Source organism: Erinaceus europaeus, chromosome 3 (assembly GCF_950295315.1).
Source record: "Erinaceus europaeus chromosome 3, mEriEur2.1, whole genome shotgun sequence".
NCBI lineage: Eukaryota > Metazoa > Chordata > Mammalia > Eulipotyphla > Erinaceidae > Erinaceus > Erinaceus europaeus.
Genome location: NC_080164.1, coordinates 33410478 through 33434019, shown reverse-complemented (window position 1 = coordinate 33434019; position 23542 = coordinate 33410478). Strand labels below are relative to the sequence as shown.

At 37.3% G+C, this 23542-nt stretch overlaps 1 protein-coding gene across 9 annotated transcripts in view; it reads right to left on the bottom strand.

Annotated features, from left to right (window-relative positions):
- KIDINS220 (kinase D interacting substrate 220) overlaps window positions 1-23542 on the bottom strand; it is a 129256-nt gene that overhangs the window by 43420 nt on the left and 62294 nt on the right. For all 9 annotated transcript variants that reach the window (XM_060187026.1, XM_016187766.2, XM_060187023.1 and 6 more), the window contains exons 18-21: window positions 22568-22811; window positions 22055-22143; window positions 19785-19929; window positions 16457-16619 (exon numbers count right to left, since the gene is read on the bottom strand). In XM_060187026.1, the coding sequence (XP_060043009.1) occupies window positions 16457-16619; window positions 19785-19929; window positions 22055-22143; window positions 22568-22811 (641 nt within the window). The remainder of the gene's footprint in view (window positions 1-16456; window positions 16620-19784; window positions 19930-22054; window positions 22144-22567; window positions 22812-23542) is intronic.

Sequence of the window (23542 nt, the reverse complement as noted above, 5' to 3'; positions counted from 1 at the left end):
AGATCCAAAAGGCTGAGAAACACATGAAAAAATGCTCCAAGTCTTTGATTGTCAGAGAAATGCAAATAAAGACAACAGTGAGATACCACATCATGCCTGTGAGACTGTAATACATTAGTAAGGTATCAGCAGCAAATTCTGGAAAGGTTGTCAGGTCAAAGGAACCCTCTTGCACTGCTGGTGGTAATGTAAATTGGTCCAACCCTTTGAAGAACAATCTGGAGAACTCTCAGAAGGCTAGAAATGGACCTACCCTATGATCCTGCAATTCCTCTCTGGGGCTATATACTAAGGAATCCAACACACCCATCCAAAAAGATCTGTGTACACATATGTTTTTAGCAGCACAATTTGTAATAGCCAAAACCTGGAAGCAACCCAGGTGTCCAACAACAGATGAGTGGCTGAGCAAGTTGTGGTATATATAATCCCCCACCCATGTTAATTTGAAGTAATTTTTGGAGAAAAATTACCAGTAAATTTAAAATACATATGGTATTACTGACTCAACACCAGTGCTGTAAACTATTAACTTTTCCCTCCCAACAAAACGATCAAAAACATGTTCTATGAAACTACTTGTTTTAAAAAAAAATAGAAATGGAAATTGAACTTTAGTGTTTAGAATACTCTACTCAGTGTTTTCTCTCATGGGTTTTTCTTTTTCCCCTGCTATGAAAATGGGAATGCAAAATGATTTCTTGGCTGAAATTGTTAATGTTTCTAGTGAAATACTCCCATCTTGTGGGCCTGCTGGATATTGCAACCTGAAGGCACTCAACACTGCTTTTCAACAGCAACTGACTTTATCTGAGCACTTCAACTAGCTGGCAATTTGTTGTATATTGCAGTCTTTTTACATCACTATATTTATTGTGCATATATACACTGCCATATAAAGTCCTTATTCTTACATTTTGAAGAACCTTAAAAATATTTTAATTGGGAATCGGGTGGTAGAGCAGCCGGTTAAGCGCACATGGCACAAAGTGCAAGTACCTGAGTAAGGATCCTGGTTGGAGCCCCTGGCTCCCCTCCTGCAGGGGAGTCATTTCACAAGAGGTGAAGCAGGTGTGCGGTGTCTACCTTTCTCTCCCAGCTCTGTCTTCCCCTCCTCTCTCCATTTCTATTGGTCCTATCCAACAACGACAACATCAATAACAACAACAAAACCACAACGGCAACAAAAGGGAATAAATAAATAAATAAATACTTTAGTTTTAAATTCTGAAATCACAAACTTCTGTTGAAAATAAAGAATAAAAACCCTCTACCTATACTCTAAAGCCTTACTGAATATTATTTATCTTTGAAAATCTGAATCCTCAAATATCAGATTAATTTCTTAATGTAAACAGAAATATTACTCATTGTATTTATAAAATAACTTTAGCCTTGCATAATAATCTTTTATATTTTATATTTTTTAATTTTTATCTTTATTATTTGATAGAGACAGCCAGAAATCGAGAGGGGAGGGGTGGCAGAGAGGGAGAGAGAAAGAGAAACACATACAGCACTGCTTTGCCACTCACAAAGCTTTCCTCCTGCAGGTGGGGACTGGGGGCTCAAACCCAGGTCCTTGTGCATTGTAACGTGCACTTAACCAGGTATGCCACCACCCAGCTCCTTTTTTTTTTACATTTTAAAAACACATTGCAGAGAAACTAATTTTGCTATTTCTATTTTCAAATAACCTTAACTACCATACTTTTTAATGTAGAAATTAAAAGTACACAATTTAAAACATTTAAATTCCTTCTTTGTTCTATATTAACATAAAGTATTAAAAATAGCACCATCAGTGTAAATGACTCAGCAGACAGAAGTCAGTATAATACATGAGACCTTGGGTTTGATCCTCAGCACTGCATTTCAGTGTGGTGCTCTTGCCTCTCTCATGAAATAAATAAATACTAAAATTAATTTTATTCCATTAAAACAAAAGTTACAAAAAAGTTACCTAAAAAATTAAATCCACTCAGTGTAAATAAAAATGTGAAAGCTTAAATGGTGCATTATTTGGAGTTTCACATAACTTGGTAAGAAGTTTTTTGTTTTTTTTTTTTGGTTTCTTTTGAGTAGAGAAGATAAATTCAGTACTCTGGAAAAATTCCCATTAATACATGAGATAATACTAAATATTCATTTGAAACTAAATGAACTATATATGGGAATATAAAGTTGTCTAGTTCTACATGTCTAATGTTTCAGACCTATTGCCCAGCTGTTTGGCTATGTAGTTATAGATAGGCTCCTTTCTATCCCAGAAATAAAGCTGGGGAAGCTCCCAACAATTACAGCTGTGTGTTCTCAAATAACTCTGACTCCTTACTTCCTAGAGTAATAAGTATTTTGTGAAATTATCTAGGTAAAGGGCCTCATTTCCATGTGGATAGCACGTTGAGGGCCCATGTCATATTAGCTGTTACTATTAGTATGTACCCAGCATATAATAAACTTCATGAATATTTTTCATAATGAGCACAATCAAAATGTTTATTTAATATACCAAAAATGGAGTCAGCTAACACATACAATATTTAAAAAACAATAGTGACCACAGTCTATAAGTAGATACTGAAGTGGGAAGGACCTGTGTAAAAGGTGTTGATATGAAGTAACTCAACCAAACCAAGGCATTCATAAAAGGATTATAAATGTGAAAATATTTATCTTAGAAATGTAGCTGAGCTTAAAGTTGCAGTGAGAAGTCTCTGAGCCTACTGCTTTAATTTTAGTATCACCTGATGAAAGACAGAAACCACTAGGTAGGTGAGGAGGGTATCTATGTCTAAGTAGACACTATTTCACTATGAACTTTATACTGACTCACTGCAGACTATTGTGCACTTTTGCTTTCAGGTATATATTTTGCCCTAATTTATGGATACATGCGAACATATGCTCTATCTCACACGGGACCTGGTCTATATCTAGGTTTTGGGACTGTGTTAGGAAGTGAACCATCAGGGGAGGGGATGGGATACAGAGTTCTGGTGGTGGGAATTGTGTGGAGTTGTACCCCTCTTAACCTATGTTTTTGTCAATGTTTCCTTTTTTATAAATAAAATAAAAAACTAAAAAGAAACAAAAAGAAACCACTAGATATTGACTGATTAAAAAAAAACACCACCATTTAATCTGTATAGACTGAGAATTTTTATCATATGTCTGACTCAGGGATAGACTGGCATGTGAACATTTAATCCGCTGTTAGAACCAAAGAACAGTGCCTGTGTAGACAGCATGCTCTTCAAGATAAAATGTGGCTTTCTTGTTTATCACCTTCCTTAATCCAAATGTCATCAGCATATTTTCTTTCAGAAATACCCACTACTACTTACTCTGTACCAACAATGTTTAGATGCAATGACTTCATCAAGGTTTAAAGAAGTTACAGTTCATGGGGTTTATGATCTAGTTCAAGAAACAAATATATATAACAGTGCACATATTAATTAAAAGGGAAACTAAGGTTATGAAGAACTATACCAGTATGTAATGGACACATCTAATAATATTGGAGAATGGGGTATACCTGGTTACAAGGCTTCCTGAGTGACATTTAAATGAATGACATTTAAGGTCAATGAGACCAGAAGAATGAAATGGAGGAAGGTAGGATGGAACAGAATAGAATACAGGTGTAATCACTGGCCACTCCCATCAGGAATGTCATCATAAGTTCTCTCATGGGCCACTAAAGAAACTTGTCCTCCCTATAAAGTATAATGGTCGGGTCTACCCTACTCTCCGAAGGGAGGCTGGGTCATCCTGCCCTGCCACTGGAGGAAGACTGGTCCTGAAATAAGTGCAGCCTAGAATGTTCCCAACTGTGACCGTGAACTGCGAGCTCAGATTGAGCAGGACTTAAAGGTTACACAGGCTCCTGTATGAAATATATTCATATTTATATATGAATATATACGGGCCCTGGGTCAGGTGGATGGGGTAAACAGTTAATTTAATTCATAGATTTTCTTTAAGTTTGTGAGCTACTCTTGGACCTAATCCAGCTTTCTAGCCCTAGTCTCAACTTTGACACCATTTTCCCAGACAATATTTTTGTATGCCTCCATGTTAGCTATCAAACTCAAGCAAAAACAACATAAGTCAAGGGCCCCTAGGAACATACCTAAGATAAACTTCTTCTTACCACCCTAAGATCTCTATTCTCATCTGCTCTATTCCTACTTTTTGGTTCCTGTTCATTAATCATTTTGTCATGCTTTATATCTTACTACCTTTTATCCACCAAGTTGCAGATATGATCCCATCCTGACTTCCCTGGGCAGATGACCTCACCAATGTATCCCTCACCTCTCTAGAACACTACCCCATTAGGGAAGATAGAAACAGGCTGGGGTGGAACCCTTGGATAGGGCCCACTTTCCCGTATGCATCTCCCAATCCAAACCAAATAATATTGCATCCGCCGACCACAATCTAACCAACGCAACGATTGCCACCTCAACATGCTTCACCTCAGACTGTGTCCAGAGACTTCACGTGTGGAATGACAACCCTTCAGCTTCATTACTCGGGTGAGACCTTTCCTTTTATAGTACACTCTAATTTCATCTCAGGTAGTTCACTTTCTAACAAAGTCCCATAACCTAGATATACACCAGTTTCTGTGAGAGAGAGCTTATGTTCACACGTACCCATAAACCACTGCAAAATATATACCTGAAAGCAGAAGTACACTAGAGTTTGCAGTGAGTACCTCCCTAACACTTCCTCTCCACTATTCCAAGCTTGGGATCCATGATTGCTCAACAAATTGTTTGGCTTCGTATGTTAACTCTCTTTTCAATCACCAGGTTCCAGATGCCACCAGGATGCTGGCCAGGCTTCCCTGGATTGAGACCCCACCAATGTGTCCTGGAGCTCAGCTTCCCCAGAGACACACCTGACTAGGGAAAGAAAGAGGCAGACTGGGAGTATGGACCGACCAGTCAACGCCCATGTTCAGCGGGGAAGCAATTACAGAAGCCAGACCTTCTACCTTCTGCAACTCTCAACGACCCTGGGTCCATGCTCCCAGAGGGCTAGAGAATGGGAAAGCTATCATGGGAGGGGGTGGGTTATGGAGATTGGGTGGTGGGAATTGTGTGGAGTTGTACCCCCCTACCTTATGTTTTTGTTAATTAATCCTTTCTTAAATAAAAAATTTTAAAAAAAAAGAAAGAAACAGGCTGGGGGTATGGATCAACCTGCCAACATCCATACCAGCAGAGAAGCAATTACAGAAACCACACCTCCCACCTTCTGCACCCTAAAAAGAATTTTGATCCATACTCCCAGAGGGGAAGAAATGATGGGGAAAGGTGACCACAGGGCTCTGAACTCCAACTCCATCTGGACCCAGAGAGAAAATAGGAAGAAAGGAGGACCATTCAGAAGTAATGGTACAGGAGTGACTTAGAAAGGAGGCAAAGGCGGGATCATATAAGGAAAAAAAGGGGGGGGGGGAGCAAATATAGTCAGCTAGTTGTGGAAAAGGTAATCAACCTATGTCTGCATCCTTGAGAGAACTGCTGTAGCTTCCAATGGAGAAAGTGAGGGTATGGAACTCTGGTGGTGGGAATGGTACAGAATGATACCCCTGGTATCTTAGAATTCTGTAAATCAGTACTAAGTCACTAATAAAATTTAAAAAAAAAAAAAGGTGGAAAAGGTAAAAATCAAAAAAAGAGAAGAAGGAATTAGAAGGTCAAGTTAATATTATTTGGAACTCCAGTATAAATCTGACTCCTATTTAAGAGAATTTTTATCGATTATTTCTTTTTATTCTGAGAGATCAATATTATATGCAATAACCATCATTTCTATTTTATATTATTCACAAATCAATTTCAGTAGTATTCTATAAGCAACTCATTAGTTGCTCTCTACACCTATCAGTCCTTTCTCTCTCTCTCTCTCTCTCTGTTTGATAAGGCAGAGAGAAATTGAAAAGGAAGGAGGAGATAGACAGGGAGAGAGAATGGTAGATACCTGCAGACCTGCCTCACCATTCATGAGAAGTTCCCACTGCAAGTGGGGAGTAAGGGAATCAACCCAGGTCCTTGTAATGTTTGCATGGTAATGTCTGCACTCAACTGAATGAGCCACTGCCCTGTCCCTTTTCGTTTAAATTAAGGATTTAAATATGAGTTGGGGGTAAGGGGAGGGCTATGTAGAAAGCAAGTCCAAAAAAGGATACATTTTTAAATGACTTCATAAGTAGGCAAGTCAATTCATCACTTTACTAGAAAAGAGAGTAAAATGACCATAAAAAGCAAGAAACTATTACAATAGGAGACAGGATGAAATGAACTGTATACATTCTTAAAGATTTTAGAATATCTAGCTACTTTCAGTACACTACGAAAAGCTATAGAGCATGATATTCATTCCTTAGTTCTCTCATATTCATGGAGTGTCACTCCTATTTTCTAAACAATGCTCATCCTATGACCTTCTCAATACTGAATTCTCAAAATATGAGAATTCATAGCCCTTTTATCAACAGTATTACTAAGTTAAAACCAATTCGCACTGATACAACCCAATAATAGGTACTTCAGGACATGTATATATGCCATTTCTTCAATGGATCTTCATTTTACCCAGGGTCAAAGTTAAAGTCCTTGCAATGTTCTTCCAAAACCCCGCTATACTTTATCTCCTTCATGCCCTGGACCCCCAGCTGGCCCCTTCAAAGTATACAACTTCCCTGTTTGGTGGTCTTCAAACACTCCAGGTACTCTTTGGCCTTAGGACCTTTGAACAAACTGTTTATTCTACACAGAAAAGTTTTTCCTAGCTATATGTTTGGTGAGTCCTTTCATTTGCTTTAATTCCTCACCCAGCATTCCACTTAGCCTATCCTTAACCTCCTATGAAACCTGCACTCCTCCAGTTGTTAACTCTGTTCTACTTTATATTTTTTCCCACAGCATTTGCTACCTCTTAACCTGCTGCACAGCTAGTATTATAGAATCTGTTTAAGACTGTCATTTCTTGCTTGAGTAAATCACTCTGAGCAAAGATCTGTATGTTTTGCCCATAAGTATGTTGACACTCGTAGGGCAGTGCCTCGCCAATAATAGGTATTAAAATATATGCTTGTTTGTTTGTTTACTTATTTTTTACCAGAGCACTGTTCAGCCTGGCTTATGATGGTGCAGGGGATTGAACCTGGGACTTCAGAGCATCAGGCATGAGAGTCTCTTTGCACAACCGTTAAACCATTTACACCCGTCCTATTTGTATTTTTTTTACAGCTCTCCATTTATTTTTTTATTAGTGATTCAATATGAATTTACAAAATTACATGTCAACAGGGTACAACAGGGTCAACACCTTTTCCACCACCAGAGTTCTGAACCCCTGATCCCTCCATTACAGCCCACTACAGTTCTCCCAAGGTTGCAGACATGGGTTAACCATCATCTCTATTTGCCTACATTTGTGTCCATTCCTCTCTTTCCCTCCAAGCCATACATGCCCTTATTACTTCATCCAAACATGTCTCCCCTTATCTCTCTCTCTCTGGGACTGGAGCACTGCTTATCTCTGGCTTATGGTAGTGCAGGGGACTGAACTTGGAACTTTGGAGTCTCAGGCATGAGAGTCTCTTTGCTTAACCATTATACTATCTATCCCTACCCAAAAATATTTTCTGAATAAAAAAATGAACTTAAACTTTTTCCCATTAATTTCTCTCATAATTTTTGGCTTTGTCATTTTATTATTGCTACATGCCTGATAAAAATAAATAATAAAAAAACAAACTGTTAGCAAAATATATAAATAATATATAAGTAAGATCAACTGTCAAACATGTCTAATTTAATAAAATTTCATGTTTTCTCAAAACAAGGAAAAGTAGACATGATTTATAGATATATCAAAGTGAACTAAAATTTTTACTTCTCACCTTTATTTACCTTTCGGAATCTAGATTTTCAAATTAATTTCCTCAAAGATAGAAATAATGCACAACCAGAAATTCATGTTCAATTATCAACATTACATCAGGTTATAGGCATCTCTGTTCATCATTTGAGGCACCCATCTTTAGTTAAGTCTGGCATATCTATTAGTGGTATTTATTTTGAACTGTGTTAACACATGACTTTGGTTTTAGATTTTTTTTTTTAACACAAACCTGCCTAGTTTCTTCTATGAGAATTATCTCATGATTTTGCAAACAAGATTATTTTAATAAAAGAATAAAATTGTTGGTAAAATAGAGCAATACTGTCACAGGCAGGAAGTTGAAAAACAAGATCAGAAGAGAAAACTAAGCAGAACTTGGACTGGAGTTGGTGTATTGCACCAAAGTAAAAGATTCTGTGGTGGGGTTTGAGGGGAGTTCAGGTCCTGGAACAGGATGGCAAAGGACCAAGTGGGGGTTGTACTGTTGTGTGGAAAAATGAGAAATGTTATACATGTACAAACTATTGTATTTATTGTCAACTGTAAAACATGAATCCCCCAGTAAAGAAAAAAAAATAAAAAAAACAAAGTTGAGCAGTACTTTGGGAATTAAAATAAATAAATAAATAATAAATAAATCAATAGGACAACATAAAACTGAAAACAGCAAACGGTACCCCCACCTGAACAGAAAGACACCCTACAATATATGAGACTTCTCAGGAGACTAGAAATGGACTTACTCTACGACCCAGTAACTTCTCTCCTGAGGATTTACTAAAACAATAATAATACCTATCAAAAGAGATCTGTGTATACCTATGTTCATAACTGCACAGTTTTTAATAACCAAAACCTGGAATCAACCCAGATGTCTAAAGATATACACACAACGGAATACTATTCATCTGTAAAAAAAAAAAATGAAGTCATCTTCTTTACATCATCTAGGACAAAAAGTGAAGACATTTTGTTAAGTGAGATAAGCCAAAAGAAGAAGGACAATACCAAATGATGTCACCTAGAAGCAGAACTTAATAAATAGGTGCAGGGAGGGAGAGCACAAAGTGAAACTTAGACTGGGCATGGTATATTGCACCAAAGTCTGGGGCAGGAAGGGGGACAAAAGGGTGGAAAATAACTTTTGGGTCCTAGTGTTTAATAAAATTGTACTCGTGTGTCAATGACTATACTGTAAGCTATCAACTCCCTCGATGAAAATGATATTAAAAAGAAAAAAAATAATAATAAAGCAACACTGAACAAAGTATATTACATATACATTAAGGACCAGTGGTTTGGGGAATAAAGATAGAGAAAATAATTAAAGATAAGAGAGTAATGGAAGGTAGATAGCATAATGGTTATGCAAACAGACTCTTATGCCTGAGGCTCCAAAGTCCCAGGTTCAATCCCCCGCACCACCATAAGCCAGAGCTGAACAGTGCTCTGGTTAAAAAAAAAAAAAAAAGAGAGAGAGAGAGAGAGTAATTTAATAAATACTGAATGGTAAAAATGCCAGTAGCAACAGAAAAGTCACATCATGTCAAAAAGATATATTTTCATAAAGATTCAAGTGTGTGTGTGTACACGTGTGTGTGTGTGTGTGTGTGTGTGTGTGTGTGTGTATGTATGTAGCCAAAGCTGTATACATGAATAGTGCCTGCAAAATATTTATAGGATCTCAAAACCTAAAGGAAGATGATAGGGGGTATGCTTCACACTATAAAGAAGATGAAACAACTTCACAAAGCTAAAGTAATTAGTGTCCAACTTTTCAAGCCAAATTCACAACTTTAGTACGAAAGAATCAAGCCTATATGTAATCTCTACCATATAACGAGGAGGGGCACTAATAACCACCAAAAAACGAGAGAATGAGGAAGGAGGTTAGTGACAGCTGAGAGAACTGAGATTATTAGAAATGATAAAATTAAACTTATGAAAGCATTGAATATCGAGATAGCATAAAGGCTATGCAAAGAGACTCTTATGCCTGAGGCTCCAAAGTTCCAGGTTCAATGCCCTGCACCACCATAAACCAGAGCTGAGCAGTGCTCTGGTAAAAAAACAAAACCAAAACAAAACAAAACAAAAAACCCACAGAAACACCACCACTTGAATAATTTAAAGATACTGAATTTAGGATTTCATAAATTAGAAATTTATAGCATCCATACAGGAACAGCTATTCTTTTTTAAATTTTTTTATATTTATTTATTGATTGGAAAGAGACAGCCAGAAATTGAGAGGGAAGGTTGTGATAGAGAGAGAGAAAGAAAGGCAGAGAGGCACATGCAACACTGCTTTACCACTTCCAAAGCTTTCTTCCTGCTTTCTTCCTACAGGGGGCAGCCGGAGGCTCGAACTTGGGTCCCTGTGCATTGTAACGTGTTCAACCAGGTGCACAACCACCCGACCTGGCCCCCTAACTATTCTATTTCAATGAACTATAAAATAGTTACCATTCTGAGGTTCAATCAAAATGAATCCATGTGCTTTTAAAAATCAAAATATAGTACCAGGATAAAATATGGCAGTAGCATTATCATGAAACTACTCTGACCGTATACATCCTGAATAATAGATTACTTGAACAGTGTCAAAATAGATTTTAAAATATTTTCATGAAAACTATTTAAATTAATCCTTTAAAAATCTTGATCACTGCTTTAAATGCTGACTGAAAATGCCAGAAATACAGTTTCTACTAACATACTTCAAAGGTTGTCTAAAATGCTGTAATAAAAAGTAGACAGAAAATCTTTATCTACAGTGTTTTATTTTATTCCCTTTTTTCTTACTAAATGTATGTTAACAAAAAACTCTCAAATGATCTAGACAAAAGCTTTCAGCTCAACACATAATTGCAAGAAAATTACAATAATTGTACCAATTAAAATAATCTTGAATGAACAGTATGTCATCTTAATGTTCCAATGGTTTATAGAGGGATCTACTTAATTAGCTGAAATTGATTTCCAGTATTAGTATCAAATGTCATTTGTTAAAAGTTGAACAATTTAGAAAATAATTTAACAAAGCAATTTCATCAAACACCAAGAACCAACACTTTCTTTTTCAGCTGAATAAAGCAAGCAGATGTGTCATCAAATCTCTATAAAAATAAATGAGGCTTTTTATGGATTAAAAATATAAATTTTACTACAAGTTAAAATACAATTTTCTGATTGTTTTTACCAAATTAGATTTCTTTAATAAAATAAATGATTATCAATTATAGACTGCTGCTTTTTATCTGCTGTGGATAATTTTTTTATTTCCTTCAAATAAGAAGCAATAGTCTCAAAGAACTCAACTACTATTAAAAAGAAACAGTCATCTAAATTATTCAAAACTATTTCAATATAAGGTTTTTCATTATGTTGTTTAAATTGACTTCCCATAACTTATTTCAAACTGTCTTACTGAATTTTAAGTCATGATCTTAATGAATTTCCAAAGACACTACAATGACTTTTCCTCTTCCTCAGAATATAAAATATTCTTTGTATAACTTCTATGCCTACAGGACAAAGTTAAAAAAAAATCTCAATACAACCCTAAAAAAAACCCATCATAAATGGCAGGTACACCAAGTGCTGAAGTCTAAAATATTATACTAGTTTAGGGGACACTTCCAGAGGCAGGGCTATGGAGCAGCAGTAGCAGTGTTTCTCTCCTCTCCTCTCTGGGGTCAACTAGGAATACCAAAGGAGATCATCTGGAACCTAAACAAAATAGGACTAGAATGAGTTTAGGAACTCACCAAATCACCAGTGCAAATATGTGTGGCTCCTGGACAGAGAGGAACCTAGGGAGACATTAGGTGGCTGGTAACAGTCAGGCAGTTGACCAGTTGAATACCACCTCCAGTCTCTTTCACCAACAAAAAGACAGCTGAAGAGAGGAGATGATTCCACTGAGACTCACCAAATGTAACTGTGAGTCTCCATTGCTACTGCCCTCAGAAGCTGGAACAGCAGGGGGGAGGCCCTGTGCTGACATCAAGGGACAGAAAACTAACCAGGAAACTCAGGAGAAGATCTATAACTCAGTGGCCTAGTGGTGGGACTCTGAGAGTCTCTTTGCATTAACCACTGGATTATCTCTGCCTAACCTTGCTTTATCTCTTGGTCAGGAGTGAGGGATTAAGCTAAGAAGCCTACTTATAGTTTAAAAGCCCTCAGGCTCCCATAGCCTACAGGGAAGAAAAAGAACAAAAGAGGATTTTAAGGCACTATGCTCCAACTCAGGGGTTAAAATAATATTGAAACAACTGTCAATTTCCACAACTGTGAACCTTTAATTACCCTACTTAAACACTAGTCAATCCAGGCAAGACCTGATCAGTAATTTGAAAAGTACTGAGAGACGGAACTCATAACATAGTATATAAAATGGTTAAACCAACAAGAAATATTGGAAAAATGAACTAGAACAAGAGTCCAGCTAAAAGCGCCCCAAAGGTTGAAGCACAAATAATGAGGTCAACATCCAAACACTAGTTAAGGAAATAGTCACAGGAGTGAGGAAAGAGTTTGAAAGAATTGTCATCAGAAATGCAGAAACAACAAATGAGACTCTGGAAGAAAACACTAATTATCTCAAGGTTATTAGAGAGCTGAAAGCTGAAATAGCTGAGCTAAGAACACAACTAGTTGAATGAGCTAAAACAGTATCAGGACAGGGTAACAAAATAGATGAACTCCACAAAACAGTAGAGGGGAGAGAGAATAGAATAAATGAGGCTGAAGACAGAGTTAGCAAGATCAGGTATGAGACATGGCTGCCCACTATCACCATTACTATTCAACAGTGTTGGAAGTTCTTGCCATAGCAATCAGGCAGGAGCAAAGAATTAAAGGCATACAGACTGGAAGAGAAGAAGTCAACTCTCCCTATTTGCAGATGACATAGTATCCATAAAAATACCTAAGGAATCCAGCAAGAAGCTCTTAGAAATCATCAGGCAATACAGTAAGGTGTCAGGCTACAAAATTAACATTCAAAAGTCAGTGGCATTCCTCTATGCAAACACTAAATTAGAAGAAACTGAAATCCAGAAATCAATTCCTTTTACTATAGCAACAAAAACATAACATATCTAGGAATAATCCTAACCAAAGAAGTGAAAGACTTGTATACTGAAAATTATGAGTCACTACTCAAAGAAATTGAAAAAGACACAAAGAAGTGGAAAGATAGTCCATGTTCATGGGTTGGGAGAATTATCATCATCAAAATGAATATACTACCCAGAGCCATCTACAAATTTAGTGCTATCCCCATCAAGATCCCAACCATATTTTTAGGAAAATAGGACAAATGTTACAAATGTTTATCTGGAACGAGAAAAGACCTATAATTGCCAAAACAATCTTGAGAAGAAAGAACAGAACTGGAGGCATCACACTCCCAGATCTCAAATTGTATTACAGGGCCACTGTAATCAAAACTGCTTGGCACTGAAACATGAATAGACACACTGACCAGTGGAATAGAATTGAAAGCCCAGAAGTAAGCCTCCACACCTATGGACATCTAATCTTTGACAAAGGTGCCCAGACTATTTAATGGGGAAAGCAGAGTCTTTTCAACAAACGGTGTTGGAAAAAATGGGTTTTAACATGTAGTGTTGGTCATTACGCCAGGTCCCCTGCACTGCTTGATGCTGTGGTCTATTTACATAATCATTGTTTTGCCTGAGACCCGCCCTGCCTGCAGGCTATTGGTTTAATCCCCACTGGTTAGATGGAAGCTTGCTACCTTCTCGCTCTTTCCTTCTCTCCCCCCACCCCAGCCATTTCCTTTTCCGTACTACCACCTCCATTTCAGAAGATATTAAGGCACTTTCTCTGATCAATAAAGGCACTGCATTGCGTTCCCGCTCAGCTGCTCAGTTCCTGGTTCCTCTCCTGCATCGCTGAGTAAGCAGCAGGCCAGGTTGGCTCTGGTCAAGTTCTCTCCCCCAAGACACAACCCGACAATGTAGAAGAATGAAACTGGACCACTATATTTCACCAAATACAAAAGTAAATTCCAAGTGGATCAGGGACTTGGATGCTAGACCACAAACTATCAAATACTTAGAGGAAAATATTGGCAGAACTCTTTTCCACAATTTTAAAGACATCTTCAATGAAATGAATCCAACTACAAAAAAGACTAAGGCAAGCATAAATCTATGGGACTACATCAAATTAAAAAGCTTCTACACAGCAAAAGAAACCACTACCTAAACAAAGAGACACCTCACAGAATGGGAGAAGATCTTTACATGCCATACATCAGACAAGAGGCTAATAACCAGTATATATAAGAGGTTGACAAACTCAACAACAAGAAATCAAATAACCCCATCCAAAAATGGGGAGAGGACATGGACAGAATATTCACCACAGAAGAGATCCAAAAGGCTGAGAAACACATGAAAAAATGCTCCAAGTCTTTGGTTGTCAGAGAAATGCAAATCAAGACAACAATGAAATACCCCTTCACTCCTGTAAGAATGTCACACATCAGAAAAGGTAACACCAGCAAATGCTGGAAAGGTTGTGGGGTCAAAGGAACCCTCTTGCACTGCTGGTGGGAATGTAAATTGGTCCAACCCTTTGGAGAACTCTCAGAAGGCTAGAAATAGACCTACCCTATGATTCTGCAATTTCTCTCCTGGGGATATATCCTAAGGGACTCAACACACCCATCCAAAAAGATCTGTGTACACATATATTCTTAGCAGCACAATTTGTGATAGCCAAAACCTGGAAGCAACCCAGGTGTCCAACAACAGATGTGTGGCTGCCCAAGTTGTGGTATATATACACAACAGAATACTACTCAGCTATTAAAAATGGCGACTTCACCATTGTTAGCAGATCTTGGATGGACCTTGAAAAAAATCATGTTAAGTAAAATAAGTCAGAAACAGAAGGATGAATATGGGATGATCTCACCCTCTGGTAGAAATTGAAAAACAAGATCAGAAGAGAAAACACAAATAGAACCTGAACTGGAATTGATGTATTGCACTTAAAGTAAAAGACTCTGGGGTGGGTGGGAGGGAGAGTACAGGTCCAAAAAGGATGACAGAAGACCTAGTGGGGGTTGTATTGTTATATGGAAAACTGGGAAATGTTATGCATGTACAAATTCCCCAATAAAGAAATTTAAAAAAAGAGAAAGAAAGAGAGAGAGGCAGAAAGAAAGAGTGGCTACTAGGAGCAAAAGCAGTGTTGAACTAGTCATGTAAGTCTCAAGCCCCAGCAATAATCCATGTGGCAAAAAAGAAATTAAGACACTGGGCATTTAAAAAACATATGTGATTTCACCTGAATAACTCACTAACTCGAGAGCTACAAATTCTAATGACACTTAGTTTCACTGATGGACTACCTTCATTCTTCTAAGAACCTGAAATGAAGTATCTTTACTTCTAGATTCCAATTATTAAAACACTAATGAACAGTGCATCCTGATAAGCCAACCTAGTATCCTGTTGCCAAGTTTTCAGATTTCCTGAAACCAACTCAATTACTCTAGAATAACAATATAGACAGACTGAAATAATTCATTCAGGTTACAATTCATAAAGCTGCTTTCTCTGACATAGTATATTTATATACAAATAATGATAATTTCTCATGAATAAAAAGTATTAAAGGACTACCTGTATATTAGAACTTTATGTAAAAACATTACACATGAAAAATAAGCCTCATCATATTGTGTGAGTTATTCATCAAGCAGCTACCACTTGTAAAAAGTTAAATTTTAACTATTTAATAAAACGAGGCCCATCTTACAAACATTCATGATTACATAGCACCTACAGTGATAAAAATATTTATTCATGAAATGAAACAATATTTCACCATACAACCAAGGGAAAAGCCCATTGAGGGTCTCAAAATAAGACTTCTAAAATATCAAAGTGCAATTTAGTGCCACTACTCCACATACCTAAGAGTAATTATGTATCACTGCCACCTACTGGAACAACTACTTAACAGAGAACACAGTTTAAACAACTGATTTGGTTTAGAATAAATTAAACAGCAAAGTATAGAAGAGCATATATCTGTAGGCTAATTAATTCAACCAACTACAATTCTAAAACTAGTAAGGAAATATTAAGTAATATATGCTTATCAAACTGGGAATGGAAAAATATAGATTGATACATCTTTTAAGAAAAAATTACTCAAGATTTACAAAATTTGATGTAAACATTTTATGCACGATATAAACTATAGCATAATTACCAAAGCACTTAGGTCATTCAGAAAAAAAGAAATATATACTCTTTTCTACAAATAAAGCTGTAGGTTCTACATGATGGCATATATACCTGTGTTAATACAACTCCAAAATCATAATAAAATTCATGAAAATGACTAATTCCCAAAGTGTATATTTCACACATGCTATCTTATATTATTTTGCTTTGTGTGCATTAACTTTTTTCTGAAATGTCAACTGAATTTAAGAAAATGTTAAGTATAAAGATGTGACACAAAGTACCTTTCATAGATGGTTTTCAATGTCATCTGATCTGGAATACCTTCAGTCTCTTCCAAATACAATATGAGCCATGAAGTACGGTAAGGCCACTGCTCAGTCAAGTTGATCCAGCTGGCAAGCCTGTCCCAGTTGAAACTAATCTGATTGGCTCTCAGTAATCTCCCTTTAAGGAGTAGAAAAACAATTTTTGAATTAACAGAAGTGTGATAATACATTAAGCAAAACACTCAGGATAGTCACGAACAGTGTGACTTTAAATCTTTAAAATTTCCCATTCAATGTACAACACGGATTCAAACCTAACATCTATAATATATATTATCATATAATATAATCTATCTATAATCCAGAAAAAGTGATGTACTACAAAGCATCTAGGTATTAATCATAATCCTATTTAATTCTAAAGTAAGTTTTGGTGTGTAGCATTGACCACACACATGCAGGAAGAAGTCATTCAGACTGTGTGTCAGACAGTTTAAATGCTGCTAACAATCATAAAGAAGAATATTAATGCCTCCATAATGGGGTGCTAAGTCTATTGGTAAACTTTAAATAAATCTAACTATGTCAGTCCATTCTTATTTTTTTGTTAAGTATTTATTTATTTATTCCCTTTTGTTACCCTAGTTGTAGTTGTTGTTGCTATTGCTGTCATCGTCGTTGGATAGGACAGAGAGAAATGGAGAGAGGAGGAGACAAAGAGAGACACCTGCAGACCTGCTTCACCGCTTGTGAAGCAATTCCCCTGCAGGTGGGGAGTCAGGGGCTCGAACCGGGATCTTTACAGCGGTCCTTGCGCTTTGAGCCACTTGCGCTTAACCGGCTGCAGTACCGCCCAAGTCCCCATTCTTGTTTTATTAAGGTGAAATGGACAATCCTGTATACTTTCACTTTTATGTATACTTACGTATCCACGGGTATCCTGTGTAAATAATTATGCATTTTTTAAATTTTTATTTTACTGTACATTTTGTAGATAGTGAGAGAAAAAATCTGAGGGGGGGGAGACAGAAGGGAACAAAGAGAAACACCAGTAGCACTGCTTCACCATTTGTGAAATATAGCCCCTGCAAGTGGGGATGGGGGCTTAAACCTGAGTCTTTGTGAATTATAACATGTACATTCTACCAGGTGCAACACTGCCCAGTCCTTCAATTATATGTATTTTGAAACTATCACTGGGATCTTCTAAGGACTCTAATTCAGTGTTTTACCACTGGGCATGGGCATGCTTACATGTAGATAGTTTTAATCCTCAATCTTAAGAATAAATTGTGTTTCATTATTTCATCAATTTTTTTTGCTTCCAGGGTTATCACTGGGGCTCAGTGCTGGCACTATGAATCCACAGCTCCTGGAAGCCATTTTTCCAACTTTATTGGATAGGACAGAAACTGAGAGAGGAGAGAGAGATAGGGAGGGAGTGAGTAAGACAGACACTTGCAGACCTGCTTCACTGCTCACAAAGCAAACACCCTGCAGGTAGAGAGCCGGGGGATCGAACAGAGATCCTTGAATGGTCATAATTTTTTTCTTATTCCCTCTTTATTTCAGATGGAGACAGAAAGGGGAAAGAGAGAGGGTAAGTCAGCACAGCACTGTTTCATAATTCCTTGTGGTGACGCAGTATACTGGCAACCATGGATGGAAGTCCCCACAGAGTGCTAACGTCAGCCTTGGCAACAGAGTATGCAGTGATCTGTGCAGGTGCATGGTGGACTATGGGCAGATCCAGTCTGTGCTGGTGTACAAAGCATTGTGGGTGGGCAGGATAGAATTAAAAGTACAGCCAGCCAGAAGTCTCTCTCTCTTTTTGGCTGCTGCTTCTTCTCCTGGCCAGAAGCATCTCGACGGGAGGTACTCCAGGCATCCATCCGCCATGGCTACTTCTCCTGGGAATTGAACACGTGTGACTCTGCTAGCTGGTAAACTATAGACCCCTCTACAGCCATGAGCAACCTTTACCAGAGCTGATAATTGTTTATCTTCTGGGGGACTAAACTTTTGATAACTATACTCAGACTTTATGGACCTAGCGTACTCTTGCTTGAAAGTCCAATGCTTTATCCACTGCACCACCTCCCAGACCACCCTAGCGTACTCTTAACTGCTTATTTTGCCTTTTACCTGTTTCACCCTAATAAACCTTGTATTGCTTAAACCAGTTCTTAGCTCCCCACTGTGAATTCTTGTATACGCAGCAGCAGCCCTAACCAACCAACCCCTTTTTAAGTTAAATTACAACAATTCCTCACCTCCTGTATGGTGTCAAGGCTCAAAGCACTTTGTGCATGGTACTATACACACCCTAACAGATGAGCCACCTCCAATTTTTTCTTGATTTCATGGGAATTCTGAACGCTGACATCATTCTTTTTAATTTTAGGCATCATCTACTTCATCATCATCAGTTTAGTTTATACTTAGATTATTCTATCTAGTTGTTATGGTTCAAATATGAGTTAACTCTTCACCTACATCAAGAGGTATATATATTACCCCGTACACACAACCCAGTTCTTCCCATATTAACAGGAAAATCTCGGCAACTCTCAGCAAATATGTTCGTTCATATGCACAAATTATGCTATCATGACTAGATTTTCTTTGTCTCTGAAAAGTGGGACAAAATATATAGACTCCTATATAAGAGAATTTTTTAAAAGTAAACATTTTGAAAACAAATGGCATAGTAACACAAATTATCCTGTTATGCAAATCAGAATAAATGTATTATCTTTATACAAGTAAAAAAATTAACTGAGATAATATAAAGTGTTTTTATATTGTCATATTTTAAAATAGTAATGTATAGATGATAGCTAACTTTTGTTATCAAAATTAAGACTGGTTTCACTTGATAAAATTAGAGCAAATAAAACTGGTATTCTGGGCTGGAAGATCATGTACCTAGATAGTGTACCTGTTTTGGCATGTCTGCAACACAGCTTTGAGTCTAGTCCTTACCACTGGAGGAAGCTTTGGTGCTGTAGTATCTTTCCCTCTCTCCCTCTGTCTCTTTCTACCTGGAAAAAGTCCACTTGAAGTGGTGAAGCCCAGCAACGTAAGAAGAAACAAAACAGGTATTCACCAGTACAAGCCATAATAGATTCTTTCTGTTGTTTTAATTTATCTTTATATGTATGAGCGAGACAGAGGGACCAGAGCACCATACAGCTCAGCATGAGGCACTGCTAGAAATTGAACTAGGGACCTCTGGGAGCTCCAGTAAGTTCTGTGCTTTAATATTGAGCTATCTCCTGGCCCTTCATTGCCACCATTAAAGTTTATTTTCTACCACAATACAGTGAGAAACAAAAGTCACCTGTCACAGAAACAATATTAAGTAATCTTCTCATGGTCTGAGGGCTTATGTCACTGAACCAGTCCTCTGTCACCAGCAGTTTTGTAAGATCAAAGGACATCTGCCGAGTAATTGTCCTCTGCATCTGTCTCCGTCGGTAAGTATCCTAAAACACGAAGATAAATCCTATTTCAGGTCTGAGTATATAAGGCTTTCTGAGAAGTTTATACATTTTTATGATAATACCACACAACCCCCCCAAACTTTTAGCCAGAAGGTTATAATGTAATGAAAAGTATTATTTTCTAAGATAGAATTGTTATACAATTACATAAAGTTATAGTTTAGCTTCATATGCATCTGCATTTATAACTATACACTCAAGGAATTCTCACTATCTTGAAGATTATAAATGAGCAGAACCATGTAAAGAGCATTATATTCAAATTTTTATAGATCATTGTTTATAGAAACCCTGGAATGTAAAAGCATTAAATAACCCCTTGTCTACTTTTAAGGATCCAGTATTTTGATTTTTAAGTTATTTAAAAATGTATGATAACTATCAAAAGAGTACAGCTTCTCCAATTATACTGATAAACGCATAAAATGAAATACCCCCCCATTATACATAACGGAGTGGTGAATCCCTTCTAAGTAGAGGGGAACAAGCATAGCTAAAGTGGGGTCTTATCTAAAGTCAGAAATTAAGGGGATGGTAATGGTGATGAGATTCCCAAGAAAGAAATCAGAAATGGCAAATCATTCCTCTTACTTAGGGCTATTGATTGTCATTTGTAATGTTAATTCATTGACGTTGTACCCTTACATGCAAACTTCAAATGTAATGGTAAACAACCAAAAAAAAAAGGGAAGAAATCTGCCTGTCAATCCCAGCCATCTTCAATTGGCACTATTATTCAAGTGGACATGTTCCTGTCCTGTAATTTCTTAGTTCTGTACAGAAGAAAGTTTCTAGAAGGATAAAGATCAATAGTGTACATATTTTTTAAAAATACCCAAGGTAACTTAGAAAGTGCACAAAATAACCACATAAGTAAGAAAACAAGAGTACACACCTCACAAACATTAGGAAAGAAGGAAGGTCAATAAATAAAGCAAGTTTTTTTTATTTGTTTCTTTAATACTCTTATTTATTTATGGGATAGTGACAGAAATTGAGGGGTGGGAGATAAAAAGACAAAGAGAGAGACCTACAACACTGCTTTATCGCTCATGAAACTTTCCCGCTGCAGGTGGGGACTGGGGGGGGGGTTGAACCTGAGTGCTTGAACACTGTAACGTGTACTCTAGCAAATGTGCCACCACTGGCCTCAGTTTTATAATAGAGACAAAGAGAAACTGAGAGGAAGGTGGATAGATCAAGAAAGACAACTGGAGCACTGCTTCACTACTCATGAAGCTTAGCAACTTCAGGTGGAAAGGAAGGTTTAAATCTGGGTCTTTGCACACAGTAATATGCATTTGACCAGGTATACCACCACCTGGCCTCAAAAGCATGTGGTTTTTGCTCTTATATTACTTGTCTCCATTCTCTGTTATAGTTATGGTGAATACTTCTTCTCAGCCTGGAGAAAATTACTCGAAGAACCTTAAGATCTTACTTGTTTTATTAATATATACACTGCCACCAGGATGATTGCTGGGGATTGGTGCTGGCACTATTAATCCACTGCTCTCTGGGGTCATTTGTTTTTTTCCTTTCTATTTTTATTTGATTGAAGTTGTGAGGGGAAAGGGAGATAAAAAGATAAGACATCTGGGGGCCAGTCAGTGGCACACATGGTTAAATGCACATTACAATGTTCAAGGACCTGGGTTCAAACCACTGGTCCCTCCCTACCTGCAGGGGGTGGGGGGAGCTTCACAAGTGGTGAAGTAAGACTGCAGGTATCTGTCTCTTTCCCTATTTCCTCTTCCCTTCTCAATTTATTTTTATTATTTATCTAATAAATAAATCAAAATTAAAAATGGAGAGAGAATTTAAAGTAATGAAAATTAAAGCTCCAGACATTCCCTGAAAAACCACCAGAAGGTAAAAGGAAATTCAATGATAACAGTTATTTGATGAACTTACTACAGTCTAAACAAAAGACTATCTGAGGGACATTATCTTAGTTTTATTTGAATGTCACTGCAAACATATCATTCAAAATAAATGTGACCTTGAGTGAGGGAGATGGCAAAATGAATATGCAAGCAGATTCCCAGGTTCAATCCCCTGCACCACCATAAACCAAAAGGAAAAAAAAAAAAAAGAAGCATCTTACCCTTCTATTGAGGGCTGTCTTGCTACCAAGTTTTGTCATCTCTCCAAGGCTGTTTTGTGACACTCTTCTGTCAGCATCTTCTGGCATTCCTTAGAGAGTTTATCAAGAGAGCATAATTTATACTTAAATTCTGTTGAGACTTTTTAAAAAAATCACTGTTATACTGGGGAACTAGAAGCTTACACATGTACAACTTCACTGTTCTGGGTCACTTTTCTTTCAGATAGAGAGACAGATGTGGGGGTGGGGTGGGAGGGGAGTTGGCAGGGGGACACCGTAACCTGAAACTTCCTCTGAAGCTCCATAGCCATAGCATCTCCCATATAATGCTGGGCTTCAAACTTGCCCTGCATGATTTGGCAATACAAGTGGTTTATCCAGTAACCTATCTCTCCTGCCTGTAAGAGATATTTAAAGAGAAGAAAAACACCAACAAGACTTTTCAAGGTAAAAAGAAAGGTCACAACACAAGACAACTTCAAAGCCCGAGTAGCTTAGGAATTTGACCTTTACCTGGAGCATCTGCACATGTAATTTCTCCATTCGTTGTGGAAGTGACGAGAAATTTTCTTGCATTACTTAGTCCACGACTATTAAGGAAAACAGGTAAATGAACTATATTGCGCATGTAATCATGCCCATTTATATTTGAGTCACGAAGTACACTGTTGAGGTTCTGGTTGATTGCTTTTATAATGATATGTGGATCACTTGCAAAAATGGCAATGAATGGGCCTTTTGAAAACAAAACTCGGACCTGTGATAGAACACACACACACACACACACACACACACAATACCTTTTAAATTATCCAAAGTAAAAAAAACACCTCTTCACTGTAAAACATTAATCCCCCAATAAAGAAATTTTTTAAAAAAACAGCTCTTCAAAATCTTTGTTATCCTTTGGAAATGTTATTTTTTAGATACTTTTTTTTCATCAAAATACTATTCTATATGAAAGCAATGGATGTTTCAATCATTTTAAAAATTTTCTTGAGAGGTTAATGATTTCCAGTATAGGTACAACCTCTCATCTCCCCTTGATTAGTGCCTAGGAGATACAACAGGACTCCAATGGACCCCTCTTCCCCCAGTCCTTCATTCTAGTACAACATTCCACACTCAGTCCAAGTTTCACCTCATGTTTTCCCTTACTCCTCTTTCTTCTTATGTTCTACCTATAAGTCCGACCATTTGATACTGGTTTTTCTCTTTCTGGCTTGTCTCACACAACAAGATAATTCCCAGTTCTGACCATGCTTCAAAATGGTTTTTTACCATGTGACTGTAATTAAACCTCCAAAAAGCTAATGCCCCTATATTGAGATCAGGAGAACTCAGGGAGGTTTGGTCATAGACACCAGCACCATCGCTGACTTAAGAAACTTGTGATCTACATAAGTGATAAGATCAACACAAGCAAAATATTCATGAACATGCACAAGGTACCAGGCATTCTGGTCTCTGCCCAGTTACACAATGTTG